This window comes from Botryllus schlosseri, unplaced genomic scaffold (genome assembly GCF_051294905.1).
Source record: "Botryllus schlosseri isolate E-star unplaced genomic scaffold, Bs_hap1 Bs195a, whole genome shotgun sequence".
Taxonomy (NCBI): Eukaryota; Metazoa; Chordata; class Ascidiacea; order Stolidobranchia; family Styelidae; genus Botryllus; species Botryllus schlosseri.
In genome coordinates this window covers 1-15,970 of record NW_027648804.1, presented here as the reverse complement: position 1 = coordinate 15,970, position 15,970 = coordinate 1, and the positions used below count along the sequence as shown (strand labels likewise).

Genomic DNA, 15,970 nt, shown 5'->3' with positions numbered 1-15,970 from the left:
TGGAAAACTGACTTCAATTGAATCAGCATTTCAGAATTGTAGATCGACTATTATACGTTTATGACTCGTCAACAATAGGTGCACATTATAGTTGTTTCGTCCTGAAGTAGCAAAGTAGCGTAACCTGTGTATTGTAGGTAATTGCTGCGCTATACTTAACTTGACGTCAACTCTGTAGTAAGTTCTTGAACCAAGAGATTGCTCAATACAAGATTTATTCGTCGTTGATGTTTGTCGTAGGTAGCGTAAAATGAGTCTAACTCGAGTCAACTAAACATGCGCTTATATAGACTCGTGATCACTGCAATCGGAAGTCTTATTCGTCTCCTAATATGGCGTGAAATACACAATATTGGATATTATAATATAGTCCCGCAAGCAGGTGCATCATATCTGTATCACAGCTGTATCATTTGCAACACTCTCCACAGCTTGGCCGCGGTTTCCCCTGATCGAATGAAAGCCAGATCGAATCATATCTGCTTGCGGTTAGTAGGTTTGGAGGTTGTCAGTTACCATATACTCCAACAGGATGTCTCTCGGTTACGAGATATACACATTTCAAGGTTGATCGACAACAGGGATCTGTTACAATATTCACTATAGCATGCTTAATGTGTAGTACGTGATTTAATTATAATAAGTTCTCCATGCTAATTATTGGTTGTTTGTTTGTTAACTTAAACCCTTAAGTTGCCGAGCAACTGCACCGTTCCCCTTCCGAAAAAGAGATAACAATAGGTCTAAATGTCAGATAATTAAGTTAATTAATCAGTTGTAGCATGGAGTGTATCACATAACTAGAGAAATGTATAAGTGGGAAATTGATGTCCAAATGTTCAAGTCTAATTGATGGAGCAATGAGCAAGTTGTTATTCATTCATTTTATAATGTACATAACTGGCATGAAACAAATACACAATAAAGAAATCTAATCCTAACAATCTAATCCTAAAAATCACTCACGCTGAGCGTCACAACTGTCCATGTCACTGTCGTGACCGCGCGCGCGGGGCTAATAAACTTGTTGATACCTCGTTATCCAGACCATTTGTTTGAGCATGGTCAGTCAGTCAATATATAACAGTATATAACATACCCGCCGGGCTGGCATATACTGCGTTACTCAGATTTACTCGTTCATGGGCAGACGCGGACGATTCTTCGTATGACGTGGTCGTTTCTGCTTAGCATTGTGCAGAATTTTGGGAATCCTCGGGCGGAATCTCGGGCTATGGTCGTTGATCACTGCAGCGATTCTCGCATACTCCAATGGCACATGATTTTGTTGTCGTTGGGGTTGTTGTTGCTGTGCGGGTTCGTCGCCGACAGATGCATTTGGTGGTGTTATCTCCTGGACTGGTACACAATCGTCAGAAGTAGTCAGGTCGTTGGTCGATGTGTCCGATTCGATAGTCGGATTCAATGGTTGATTGTGTGCATCTGCGTCGGAAGTATATGTTGTTTCGACGACATTTGTTGAGTCTGCGAGAGATTTGGTATCGTCCTCGAGATTGTCGGAGTCATTGCCCGTACGGATCGTTTGCAGTTCGTTAGCGTCGCCATGAACGTTGTGAGTAATCCTTTCATCAACAGCATACCGTCGCCGGCGGAGTCGTGCACGGAGGGCCTGCAATGAACTAGCGGCAGATTCACGATGCACAATTAAACGTTGTCTAAGCCTATGACGATTACAACATAATAAACGGCATGAAAAGTATAAACCCCATAGCATCGTAGCGGCAAACCAACATGCAAATAAAAGCTGAAGGAAAGGGTTGGTAATAGTGGATAAAAAGGATAAAATGCTACAATTAATGGCGTCGGATGCTATTTTTATTGGCTCTAAGGGGTCAATTTGTGTAGTGTCATCCTGCCTACTGCGGTTCGAAGTGTACGAAGCGGACAGGCTCCGTAGGCGTTGTACTAGCAGCATAGAACTGGATATGTGAGATAAAACATGATCGTAATCTGTGCTAAATGAAGAATCCATTTTCCTGAATAAATGTAGGAAGGTCTCTGTGATATTGTCAACCCGTGGCGATCCTAATAAATCGTCAATGTTGAGATCCATCGAAAATTTGACTTGTGTGACAGAGGCGTTGCGTGATGTGAGAATTCCATTCTGATATTTGAAATAGGAATCACCCACCTTGAATATTCTGGTTGCGTTTGCGGAGCCAGTGTCGATGTATCTAGTCTCCAAAAAGGCTGTGTTGTTGTCGTATAATTGACCGAAATATGTCCTGTCTGTACTGAACGAGATGAGTGGTCGGGCGCTAAGTGTTCCGTCGGAGAAGAATAAGTTGTTGTGGACGGTGATGTTTTGCGTTGTGCAATGCATTTTGTATAAGAACGAGTCGAACACACCCAGTCTTGAGTTGTAGGGTGCCATATTGAACGTCGAGTCCGGTGACATTGGTGTCAGCGATTTGTGGACGTTGTAAAATTGTTGTTCTATTGTGCAACTGAGGTAGTCCAGGTGTGAAATCAGTCGCCTGTGTCTATCCATCGAATCATCATGTAATTCCTGCATCTGTCCTAGCAAGAGACGCGTAGAAGTACTTGAGCTGTTGAGTCTTTCCGTCGAAAGTTTCAGCCCAAGGGTCTTGGCATCGCTTAAAGTGCAGCGGATTGGAACTAAGTAAAACCCTCCTGTGACTCACACTGCTCGTCTGGGCAAGCAGCGGACCAGATCGGAATTACACGTGTGCACAGACTGAAAAGATAGAGCTAGGTCTGGTATTTCCACCCTTGATACTTCGTGGTTGCTGTTTGTATGCATTAAGATGTTTGTACGCATCCGAATTGGCGCCGTCGGACACGCATATTTGTTTGTTATGGAGGGAGGCCATATGACCGTTCCCTGGTCTGTTTGACAATGCCCGACCTTTGCTTTACATTCAGAGAGATCAGATATATCGGCTCGTAGTTTGCTGGTTATTGAATCGTATACAATCGGTATTGTATGCACGATTAGGTTGCGTAGAAATCCGGACTGCGAGTTAGCCCATTTCCATGTCAAGTGTAGTTTGTTGTTAGTTGAAAGTAATCCGTCAGCTTGTTCGGTCAGCTGTCCGTATGCGGACAGATGTGTGACAATTGCGTGTTGACATTCCACTAACGGGATACTGTAACGTTGTTCTTCGCCTATATTTTGCGAATAAGAACCAAAAAAGAAGAAATGGGTCTCCCAATATTGCTCAGCCACAAAACACATCTTTCCATCCAGATTGTGAAATCTGTTTGTCAAGGCGTAGATATTTGCCAGGCACGATTTCGAGTGTATAATCGGATCGTGTCTGCATTGTTTTGGTGGTTGAATATCGATCAAGTCAGAAGCGGCTTCGCGTCTACATACGTTAGCCGTGATAGAACTCGGAGTATCGTTTCCTTTAGCTGGGTGCGCTAACAGCCACGCCGTCAAAAGTGACAGGACAATCGATTGCCGATAAAACATAATCCTTGAGTGCGTGCGGCTTGGAAATTGCACGTCCTGTTCGCGTTGTAATAATTTTATCAATAATGGCAGGTCTGCAAGGTAAATTCGAATCGTTACAGTCTTGAACAATTTCAAAATCTCGCTCGCTCAAAATCTGATCGCTTGAATCTGCAATAATATCTGAACCGGATGCGTTCGCTGTTGGCTCGACTGCTTCCTGAAGCTGAATTGGATTTTCTGCGTTAGCAGCGATGTTCGTTCGGCCTACATGTGTTGTGGCCACGTGGTTTTCAGCATCGTGAGAATCGGATGTAAACAGCGTGTTTGCGTTCGGTCGCGAAAAATCTGAGATGCGATCGCCGTCGCAATACATGACTTTGACATCGTATAATGCTACGTTACGTGTTCGACCTGAGATTGCGATTTGAAGATGATGTCTCCATCTGTGTAAAACCCGGAAAGGTCCTAGATAATGCTTGCGTAACCCTTGCATCTGCGATGGTTCCATAACATATACGTATTGGCAAGGGTGAAAATTGTACGGAAAATAAAGTACACATGACAGTCCCGATAAAGCCTGTTTCGGGCGTCGTCTGATGTCTGAATGGATCAAAAACACCCATATGACAATGAAATAACAAAGAAATGCAGAATAAAGTGTGAGCCAGTTCGGGTGAAGTAAGTCGATATCGTTGATTCGAAGAGCGATGCCAGCCGGCGTCACCGCTTCTAAAAATTTTGAGCAGTATTGTAGTTGTTCAAAGTGCTGACATATGCCTCCCATTGATGAGTTTGGTGTTTAGTCTCGCTAATCTGTCTGTCGGGCTGTCCCGCTACTACTTCGACCTTAGGGTTAGCGTCCTTAGGGCCTGTGCCAACTATAGGGTTGGAGGTAGGTGGTTTACTATGTTTGCCGCCACTAGCCATGAAAGCACTATTGCATGCACACTTCTAATTGACACGAAATGTACACAATAATCACGAATATAATGAGGCGTAAATTAAGCACACAACAAGCGAATTTGATCGTGAAATCTGCCGTAGCTATTGCTATGAAAGTGTTACCGGATGGTTGATGGTCCGGTACGGGTATAGTCAGTTGTTGCACGATATCGTTGTAGTCGTACGATATAAAGTTCGTTGTACTGTATAGACGTAATCCCTTGTTCACCGAGCACGTGGTACCATATAGTTGTTTCGTCCTGAAGTAGCAAAGTAGCGTAACCTGTGTATTGTAGGTAATTGCTGCGCTATACTTAACTTGACGTCAACTCTGTAGTAAGTTCTTGAACCAAGAGATTGCTCAATACAAGATTTATTCGTCGTTGATGTTTGTCGTAGGTAGCGTAAAATGAGTCTAACTCGAGTCAACTAAACATGCGCTTATATAGACTCGTGATCACTGCAATCGGAAGTCTTATTCGTCTCCTAATATGGCGTGAAATACACAATATTGGATATTATAATATAGTCCCGCAAGCAGGTGCATCATATCTGTATCACAGCTGTATCATTTGCAACACTCTCCACAGCTTGGCCGCGGTTTCCCCTGATCGAATGAAAGCCAGATCGAATCATATCTGCTTGCGGTTAGTAGGTTTGGAGGTTGTCAGTTACCATATACTCCAACAGGATGTCTCTCGGTTACGAGATATACACATTTCAAGGTTGATCGACAACAGGGATCTGTTACAATATTCACTATAGCATGCTTAATGTGTAGTACGTGATTTAATTATAATAAGTTCTCCATGCTAATTATTGGTTGTTTGTTTGTTAACTTAAACCCTTAAGTTGCCGAGCAACTGCAACATTTAACTTATATGACATAGATGGTGCAAGTAGATTGTGAACCACATCAATTAGGTTGAACTTTAGAACAATTCTCTATTTGGCTGATGACTGCATGCTGAGATGACGTAATAGTCTATAGCATGCAGTTCTACGTATTTCTGAGCCACTTTTAGCCATTTGGATGTATTAATAACTTGATAATCGTACCTCGATTCAGAATTATTAGCGACTAAATCCGCACTTCAATCATACTGAAGAATGCAATGACTTTAATCGTAGTGCTTCAAAAATTCGACCGAAATTGACTTATCTCGAATGAAAAATCTGCAATGACCCTATAAAACTTGTGACTCGAAGGCAGTAGGCTACTTGATCCCAAAACTGCTATATGGATGTTACCCCTGAGCAGAAATCGAGTCATTGTGTGTGTGAGTGAACTCTTTGAGAATGTTAAATGCAGTACATAAAAGTCATTGGAAAATATTAATGCATGAATTTAGCTACTTCAATTATGAAAACATCTTCAAATTTCAAGATTCTGTGTTTTACCGTAGAACGGAAATAGTCTGTTATGAAGTCGCGCTAAAAACCCCAGTGCTTCTACTGCCAACTTTATTCGCATTAAATTTTCCAAAATTCACACACTCATTCAATTGTTAATTGGTCTTTTTTAGTTAGTTGCACTCGCATTGATACAACACAACCCATACGGTGGCGTAGTAGGGTCTAATTTGACATAAAAATTCATATGAATCTAGCGTTATTCAACAATTGCAAAATGTATCATGTTTTAGTTGTGCTGCAACTGTTTATCGCGTTAAAAAGTGTTTGATGTTTCAAGTAAGTGCATGATGACTGGTGATCAGGCACCATTATTGAATTGAATCATTTACTGACAAAATAATTCTTGGTTTGTGTATGTACCACTTACATACGCATTATTTGCAGTAGTCCGTCCAGCTGTATTCGCTATCGCAAAAATGTAGCGTATATAGGCGAATGAGTTTCTACACAGGCTACTCCTTATCTCCTTAGGCAGCGCCTATCTAAGACAATGACAGCTCCTCCCGAATATCAACTTTATACTTATCCTACAGGTTTATCGACTACGGATAGTAAAACTCCTTATTGCTTCACCCTAAGTAGGTCTATGTATCGACGTGCTTCCGTGGTCGAAAAGCACTGGTATATAGCTTGTTGTGGTCGGCCACAAGTACTTCCTACACATCAGATGAAGTTGACTTTCCTTCTGTTTCAAATATTGAGGACTATAATTTTGCTTCATTCTCATCACATATACAGCATACAATATATATTCAGCGGCCATAATCGGACAAATAACTACTCCAGCATTTTACCAACAAATCTAAATGATTTGTACTTATATTATACCACCTCCGGCATGACTGACAATGTATGATACGCTGATATTCACAGAATTATATTATTATCAATCATTTTACAGAAAAATATCCACAGATGCGAGGTCGAGTCTACAAACCGCGTGTTCATGTAAATCTCAGTAACCATTGGGATTTAACATTGGTAGCTAAGAAACTTAAAGATGTATGCAGCATAAACACGGCTTGAGGAGATAAGGTTAGGGATGAGGCGATTGTATATTCAATCTATACGTAGCCATGATTCAAGACTTGGAATATCTATTCAGTTTTTGGAAACACAAAGCATCATATTTGGGTTGCACTCCATATTAATGAAAGTGACAAATTATTAACGTTTGGAACAGCAATACGCTTAGGCTATGTGAAAGACAGGATATGTTCTTCCCTTTACGATGGTTCCTAAACTATTATACTCTGATGTGCAAATTTGCCATTGAATTATTGCGAAACTACAGCACCAAATTTTACACCTGTTCAGTTGTAGTAGGCTATAGCAGATTTGACCCAAATATGTTTCTCTAAACATTTTATTAGTATAACAACGATTTTGGTTAGTGTTATGTATATTGTCAATTTAGTACGTAACAACGGAATAAGTAAGATCACAATAATTTAAAATGCTCGTGTGACATTGACCTTGACTTTGTCAAGTTTGGAATGCTTGGGTCTGATGATGCGCAGTACAGGCTACATCGTATAGGAACGTGAAAGGGGAATGTGTCGCACTGTGTCATACGTCACGTAAACAGTATATAAGTAATAAGAAAGGATAATAGAAGCAAAATTAATGAATCAAAGCGAGTTGGAATGAGCGTAAGGGGTTTTAAATACAAAGTTTAGGTAGAATGTAGTGAAGGTGTGAGAAATATATATTTTATACACTGCTCGGGCGGCCAGAGTCGTCACTATCCAGGTCACTGCCGGAATCGCGATGGTTACGGCTGTAGTCTCCCGACAGGATGTCATCTTCGCTAGAGCATTGATGCTGTTTAGCTGAGTGACTAATTTTTGCAGATTTTGTACCGCTCTCGTGTGTATTTTGATCCAACGCTCCCAGAAGCAGCTTTCGTTTTCTTTGGTGGTAATCTACGCGGTTGTCGGTGCATTGCTTGGTACTTTCTAGACGCATGGGGCTGTTATGGTCGGCTGTCGGAGGTTTTGAAAAGGAAGAATACATCGAATTGTTAAAGTCTTTTCGGCCAGTAAGACGTATTTCGCGATCGTCACATTTCGGCTTTGGATCAACTCCATTCTTCTGGCTGGTAGCGGGAACAAATGCAGGACGGGACAGGTTTATCGGCGAGTCTTGTGCAGTATAGAGGTCGTCCAACGAGTCCCGTTTTGTTGTCGATTGTGAAGCTAACAACCTCAAGTCTTTTCCGTGAAGTGAGTTAGTGTCGACATCAGAATGATTGTTGCGATTCAACTTGAGTCTCGTGGAGCGGTGGGATCTAAACGTAGGACTTGTAGGCGTGTCGTCTTCTGTGCTGTCTGTCGCAGACATGTGTTGATGCAAATCCGATCCCTTGACTAGTCTAAAGTCAGAGGATCCAGTCGGGTAGACTGGCAAACCCAACGCAGTGGCTTGCGCGACTTGCCACAGATTCCTGCAATCTATAAGTTGCGGAACGTTATGGGGTCGCGCGTTATCAACCGTGACGTTCTCAATGGTATTCGGCGAGGAATAGGTGGTCATTTGAGGCTTGTTGCTCAACGAGCGAGATATACCGCCCCACGATGCGTTAGTCTTGTTCATATGAACTCTTCGTTCGTGATAGGTAAACGGACGTCCGGCTAATGTGTTAGGCTCTTGCGTACGAAAAATCGAGCGCATCTTTCCGGCTTCTATAAGCGGCATGTTGCGATCCAAGTCGTCATAATCGATTGTGAGTGGGTAATCGAAGGGTATTTTCTCGTGCGCATGGCCAGGTGGATATAAAGGCTGTTCTCGTCTGTTGCGTCTTGCACCGGATCCGATCAATGTGGCGTAGTCTGATTGACCGCTTCTCTTCGTTGGGTTGTACCGAACAGCCGTGTGATCGGCGTGTGTGTCCTTGCGCCGTCTATAGGTTCCTGGAATAGACAAAGTCGTTTTAAATCGAAACCTAATATAATACAGATGTGAACATACAAAGTGTGAAGCGCTGCAAGAAATGTAAATACGACAAGGTTGGAACGTATATGTTCCGTACATACGCTATACTGCTGGGGGTGGAGTGGCTTCCGTATCGTGAACCAGCCAAGGAATGCGCTAAATGGTGGCACAGTTACAGTGGTACATGTACACATAAGTGATATAACCCACTAGGCCACTACACTCTGGGATATATCTCGATAAGGATTAATGTATTCAACTCGATTTCACCAATGCATCGCTTGTGAAAGCTAAATTTGTTACCAAATAGTCTGATTTGCACTTTACGCTGGGTGGAAATTTGGTAATTACACTTATTTTCCACTCATGAATTAACATTGTGTGAATTAAGTTCGTTTAAACGTGAAATGAGTCTAACGCGCAATATGCAACGTGCCTGCACGGTCCGGTTGAATATCGAGACAAATATCGCTGCAATAACAAATCGTCAGAGAAATGTAACAAATGAAACAAGTCTAGGCGGATTTTGTCGTGGTTATGTCATTCCTAAAATTACCGGTTTAACGCGAGTGTGAAGATTGTAACGGAGATATCGGTCATTAAATTAGTAACTTCTAAATCTTGCTCGACGACTGGAAAATATCGTGACCAACTTCAAATTATTAGTCATCCAGAAATAAAATTCCAATCAAGAGGTTGTTAGTCCGTAGACGTGATTAAAATATTGATGAGCACGGTTGAAACGGAGTCACAAGCTGCGCGGTCAGTATCAAAAGTGCCTTATCGGCTTTATATATCAAAACTTCCATCAAATCTGAGAACTGAGCGTGTTGCCGCGAAATGACGTAATTGCCGCTCAATCTGTCGGTGCGTTTCGCGCCGTTTGAACGGCAGATAAATGAAGGATGTTGTTGATAAATTTATCGCTATGACTCAAGACATAGATATGTAATGTGGCACGTTAATTCGTGATGATCGAAAATGTACTTGTTTTTAAATAAATATCCTAGTTTGTGCGCGTTGAATGTACCATATGTCTACCCGCATTGTCGTGTTAAGCACAATCTCCATGCCCACGCGGCTTCAATCACATCTTAAATATTTTTCGGTCGGTTTCTTATCAGACTTACAAACTATTAATCTAGTTAAGTAGTGTACGGGAGACTAATAGTATTTTTCGAGTAGTTCTAGTGCCAGTTTAAATAAGATTAGTTGCCAAATAACTAAAAAAACAGGGGTAGCCGTTTGGCGTAAATCGCGATACCGGTGTTCTGTTGTGTGATGTTCTTGCAGCCATTGATAGCTCAGAGTCATCACTACCAACAGTGGCGTAACCAGGGGATGAGTTTTTGCGATCGAAACCCCTCGCATTTCAAAATTATACAGATATTCATGTGGGTAAAATAGAATCTTATGAGTTGCTTCCGAATCGAATCTAGCTAGTTGTTGGTTGATTAGTTGTGGTTTTTAATGGTCATTAGTTCTAGTTCTATTTCGAGTTTCAAGTTTTGAATAGTAAGTATTTCTAGTTTTAGTTCTAGTTACACATTTTCAAAATCCCGTGGTTTGTGCAAGACTGTTTCTCACAGCAAGAGATGAACTGAACGCGGGGAATTCACTGAATATCTTACGCCATATCGCGTCACGAAATCACGAGATGATTATTGAAATAACAACACTCGTTGCGGATGTGGCTTCGCGTCATAGTCTCTGCGGTCCAGCGGCGAGCGGACTTGTTTCAAAATCGTTATGGGATAGTCGCGGTAGCTGCATTGACCAAGATACCGCAATTATCCCGCTTTCAAGATGTTTCGGCCGAGTCACAGCAATGTTCTATTATCGTGAAGCGACCGTGATTTCCAGAATTATACAAACGATTTGCAATGCCGCACGTGACCATTCAGATACAGAGCTGGTCAAAGTAGTCGGTGTTGGCACTCAAGCAGAAGCGACGTCGTAATTTTCTGCGCAATCACAAGTATAGGAGCACGGATTTCCGAAACATATCACAACTGTTTCAAGCGGGAACAGGAAATAAATGTCTGGAAGTATTCTAGTAGCTTCAGTGGATGCCGGTTTATGAGACCTAACTAATCGCTTTGTACATTGTGTGTGTCTTGATCAGATGAAAATAGAATCTGACGGTTATTGATTATTGGTATTGGGTTTGATCGAAGGCTCCAATATAGCAGTTAATATGGGTAGCTTAGCTATCTCGAGCATACTAGCGATGTGCGATGTTGGAAATATTTTAGGTTACAGCGATACAGCTGCCCCCAGTTGTCATGTCGATTTCACTCATAAAAATTATGGAAACATGTCCTAAAACCATCATCTACGTTTAAAATGTACGGAGTAAGTATGGTTTTGCCTCAAAACGTACAAAGGAAGTACCGAAAATAGTCTTGAAACAAAACCATTTGATTAAGAATTGCAATGAGACAAAATCTACATAAGTAATCCGAAACAGAAGAAGTACGCATGGTTACTGAACAGGTAACATCCATGTTCAGACCATGTCTTCCAAAGAGGTGAAGCAAAGTAAAGCATTCCTGAATCCTGATTCACACAGTATAAATATGCGTTTTCCTTATTCGCAAATTATTTTCTCGAAACGTGACTAATATCTAGGTCGCGCGATTCGAAACGGACTCATTACGTCGGGGATGAATTAATCACAGTGATTATGTCAATAAAATTGTCATTTCCCGAATATGGAGACTAGCGCAGGTGCCTTTGGGCGCCAGGTCCTTGTGTGATTACGAAAACATTTGTTCAAGATATCATTCGGTAAATTGCGCCGATATTGCGCGACCGAGCTTTGCAACCCGTTACGAAATTGATAGCGCATTTTCCGCAATTCGTACACATGAAAGCAGCGGCGCCTTCAATTAGAATATTATTCTCCCAAAGCTCGCTTTGATCTTGGAATAAATCATTACGAGTATCTCGACAAGAATAGGAACAGTTTGACTTCAAGTGGATCGAGTTAACTCCAAGTGAGAAAATTGTAGAGTTATATCACAAACCGTCGATGGCCCCTATCGAATATACCGTGTCATGCCTTCGCGAAACACGTTAAACAAGTCTATCACATCACTTCCAATTTATCGCAAGCGTGCTGTTAGAAGGCGTTCGCTCGCTAGGCGCCCTCCAATTTCCAGTCGCGAATAAACCTGCCGTTTCTATTCCGGTTCTGTGCGGCTGTCTAAACCGCGCGCTTTGCGGAATTAGCGAATTAAACGAATGGGATTGTGACAACCCGCTGATTGATAGAGAACTCTACGACTCCCGCCGCGATTGAGGGTAAGAATTAAGCAGTAGAGATTTACACTTTGTACACAAAAATATAGGATACGCCGCTCCTTTCTCGTTGAAAACTATGCATATCAATCTTTACACCATATGGCTCCTCTGATTGAAAATATCCTACTCACAAGTTGCGATATATAGCTGGTATAACACGGTATGTATTAGTCTTATAGGTCTGATTCAAAAGACCATTAGAAGTCAAGCACTAATAATAAACTCATCCAATATGTACAGGGTCAGGCTTCTGTATTCTATCCCGACATGAATCCGACAAGTTTTCCTAAATCTAGATAGGTTCCAGACTCAATTTATTGTCCCAGTTCCTGATCAGGGCATGTTTCTATATTTCTAATACACGAAAGGGAATTTAGGCGTGTTACTTCGACTGTTCCGTACACTATGTGAATCCACGGGTGGAAAGAAAATGTGTCTATCAGATTTTCACCATAGTGCGGTGGTAATTCAGGTAAACTGCATTTTCAGGCACCAAATTATGCTTTAACACCCATGCTAACGCGTGAAAATGAGTCAAATAATCAAATTACTACGAAGAGATATATCCCATACATGTGTTTACGTTTGCCACCATTTTGGGATGGAACCCACTGGCATATATGTCCATGACAATTGGTGTATATCACTCATTTCCACTCGCTGGAATTATGTGAAGGCATGATTTAGTGCATGAAAGCTCCGTTTAACAGATTTACAATGTGAAAATCGGCGAATACACGATGTTCGTCTGCAACGTACGATCTCAGACTCGGCCACTTTTTGCATTGTACCACAATTCGGAGGAATCCATCATAACCAAAGTTCAATAACAATTATAACCTAGAAGATATGGATCACGAGGGCAATAAAAGCTTAATTGCCCAAATGCAAGATTTTTCGGATCTGGATGTTCAAGTTAAAAACTGAAACAGGATCCGGATCGAATTGGGATTACGTTTTATCAAACAGGATTGAGTCCAGAGCCAGGTACGTAAATGACAGTACATATCCAGTAAGCAGATACTGTTTGCAAGCCAGGAGATCCACCTATTAAAATGGACGCCGGTCGCGTATCTCGGATGCGCGTTTTTCTCGCCAACGGAAGGAAAAAATATGGAATGTACCGTAAAATCACGAACTAACCAAAAACATACATGAGTCACAAACTACTTAATCGCGTAAGAGAAGCGTGTCGCGTTGGGGTTTCTGTTTTACCAAAACGCATACAGCAATAGTGTGCATATTTGTTGCGTCGCACTACTGTTGTTAATGTTTTGGTATTCGTGGCGTTTCGACTGTTTTCATTACTGTTCTTTGTTGTATCCCGATATTATGGTGTTTTTGAAAGGGTAACTTGATGTAATGGACGCATGAAAACAATCCATATTTTTTAAAATGATTCTATCGCAATCTTGTGGCGTTTGTGAACGGATAACATGATTTATAAGCTCATGATGATGTTAGATATTCTTTGTTGCTGTCGACTTGCGATAAAGTCTATACTTTCGTTTTAGGCGAGAAGCACCCTGTCGGTTATTAACTGTCACGAAATATACCTGTTTGTTTATTTTCGTGTTTGCCGTTAATCCATCCGCTTCCAAGATTTCGTCCTCTACGCCGGGGCCTGCTGTTAAAACATGAAATATGGTTAGCGTTGATTAGCACGTCATATAGTGGCAATTGAAAAAAAAATGGTGTGTCAATCCAACCGGCTGGAATTTCTTTTTTTCGAATCCCACGCGTTTCACAACGCCCATAAACTTGCTTATCGCCTCCAACGGATCAGTTGACACCGAAAATTCGGCGGTAAATAAAAACGCGCGGAAAACTGGTTTTTTAATCGTCATCACGGAAACGGCATAATTGCGATGACGGTTTTTATCTTCTTCGAATCAAAAAATCGACATGGCAAATGTCGAAATTAAGTCGCGACCGTAAAGAGCTCAAGTGGCCCAAATTGCTTGGCTTAATCACAGGCGGGCGCCGTGTTTTGGACGTCTACGCCCGTTAAGTAGGCGACAATTGCGCCTCGCTTATGGAAATCGATTTTCCGTAGGACAAAACCGTGACACTTACGGCTACAGCCCACATATCGTGTATTGCAGTCAATATCGATAATACCGATATATGCAGGCCGATATTCATCTATTGGTTAGGGCACATTTCAAAAACTTATGAGCATTGATTTAAACAGGTTTTAGAACCATCTCTACGCCTGGGCATGGAATAAGCTAGAAAGGTCCCATCAGGACACTTCTAATTAGATGATCATGCTATTCTCACTCTACAACTAGAATTTATCCTTTGATATGTGTAATAAATCAAGGGGAACAAAACATAGACGTTTCGTTATGACTAGTATATAGGGCTTTGCTTACGATTCGTGTGCAGCTGGCTTCCCTCCGTTTGTGGCCCACGTCACAGCGGTCGGGTTTACAGGCGCTGGGTCTTTGCGAGATTGTAAGCCGTTGCGAACGAAATTGGTGATTCTCGCCGAGACCAACGGCGACTTCCAGTTGGGCTGCTTGCACATTACTTCCGCGCAGAATTCGATTACCGAAGTCACCTGCGAGACAAGCGGAAATTCGAATTATGCAATTCGTAATATTTCGCTAGATCGCCTCAATCGATTACGCATGATTAAGAACTAGATGTCCGAAAAACGTGATAGACTGTTTTTATTATCAGTGCCGCGGTGTACAAAGACATAAATGGCTATAAGTCCGACTGTTGTGGCATATAATATTAATAACAATTGAAGAAACTCTTTGAGGTTTATAACTTGAGTATATTTGCTACACGAGCACACCATTTTCGTGTCGTATCCTTGAATATTCGTTTCCGTGAATTTAGTCCGTCCCGTGTCACAAAAAGTGTTTAGTTGCGATAAAAGTAGCTGTACACTCATTTACAGTTACGTTATTGCGATAATAATGTTATTAAACGCGGCGGTTTTCGTACATATTAAATGGAATATTATATACACATTGAAATAAACCCGAATATTTCGGTTGTCAGGGGTAGAGAATTGAAAGGAACTTTACAAACGAGCAATCGTTTTTCGTGAAGTAGAATTTCACTTCAATCCTGTACTAGTCTAAGTCAATATAAATATATTATTCAATTATGATTCTAAGAGTGTCTTCAAATATATAATAAAACACAGGGAGGCATAGACACAGGGAATTTGGATAAGTCAACTTAACAATGACGTCAGAAACCCCGAATCTTAGAAAAGAAAAGGCCACTTGCGCACATCGTCTGCTCGTTAGTAATCTACTACATCACACTAAATGTAACACTGAATTTAACATATACTCATTTAGATCTATCACATGACCATCACCTGTAACAGACACGCCACCAGCAGTATTTCGTTGATATTTTCCGCTTTCAATTCCAGCGTAGACGTGTACATGTACTCTAAGATCGGTTCCAGCTCGATGGAGTTGATCCCCGGCAGGTGAACGGTGCTCAACGCCGGCCCGGGGGTCTTTTTGGCCGCGTCGCGGTGCGAAGTATTGTCGTTTTCCTTCTCGCCCTCTCCAAAATAGGTCTTGAAGAAGTCGCTGTACGAGACGAGGACTATCTTGTGCGCGTAGTGCTTCATGTTGTTCGCCAGCAGGACCACTTCGCAACTGCCTGGCCCGTTCGTCTTTCTTTGCTGGTTCATGTAGCTCAGTATGTTCTTTTCGACTCCTTCCAACTTCATGGTGTAGTGCGGCGGGTTAATAACGTCGGTCATGGTCACGAATTTGCTGCTTTCCTATCAAAATCGCGGGAAACTAATGAACACACGTCATATCTGTTGACTTCACTGCAAAATACATAACGGACTACACGTTAGTATCATCTCAACTTGATGTATGAACGAAAATATACATTGCTAAGATGTTCCCCAAGCAGGTTTGCTAAAAAAATACTGCGGCC

General features: G+C 41.7%; 2 protein-coding genes across 3 annotated transcripts; both read right to left on the bottom strand.

Annotated features, from left to right (window-relative positions):
- Nucleotides 1-198: 198 nt before the first annotated feature.
- On the bottom strand, nt 199-5,258 carry LOC145432810 (uncharacterized). The gene has a single exon (XM_080309620.1). It carries the CDS (start codon nt 2,534-2,536, stop codon nt 1,133-1,135), a length of 1,404 nt encoding a protein of 467 aa, XP_080165746.1. The 5' UTR covers nt 2,537-5,258; the 3' UTR covers nt 199-1,132.
- A 1,275-nt stretch (nt 5,259-6,533) lies between these two features.
- On the bottom strand, nt 6,534-15,933 carry LOC145432811 (uncharacterized). Of its 2 annotated transcripts, none has more exons than XM_080309622.1 (4): nt 15,387-15,933; nt 14,419-14,606; nt 13,597-13,664; nt 6,534-8,712 (listed from the first exon to the last, which is right to left on the bottom strand). In XM_080309622.1, the coding sequence occupies exons 1-4, from the start codon at nt 15,783-15,785 to the stop codon at nt 7,514-7,516; spliced, it is 1,854 nt and encodes a 617-aa protein (XP_080165748.1). In that variant the 5' UTR covers nt 15,786-15,933; the 3' UTR covers nt 6,534-7,513. The 2 variants fall into 2 exon arrangements, with proteins under 2 accessions (XP_080165748.1, XP_080165747.1); XM_080309621.1 differs by having other exon boundaries at nt 13,597-13,667; nt 15,387-15,928.
- Nucleotides 15,934-15,970: the final 37 nt, after the last annotated feature.

Excerpts from the sequence above, each read along its gene's own strand:
- LOC145432811 (XM_080309621.1), bottom strand. The coding sequence starts at position 15,785 with ATGACCGACGTTATTAACCCGCCGCACTACACCATGAAGTTGGAAGGA. Across the intron at positions 14,607-15,386 it reads TGGTGGCGTGTCTGTTACAG|GTGACTTCGGTAATCGAATT; the intron begins GTGATGGTCATG and ends CTTGTCTCGCAG. Across the intron at positions 8,713-13,596 it reads ACACGAAAATAAACAAACAG|GAACCTATAGACGGCGCAAG; the intron begins GTATATTTCGTG and ends TGTCTATTCCAG.
- LOC145432810 (XM_080309620.1), bottom strand. The coding sequence starts at position 2,536 with ATGCAGGAATTACATGATGATTCGATGGATAGACACAGGCGACTGATT.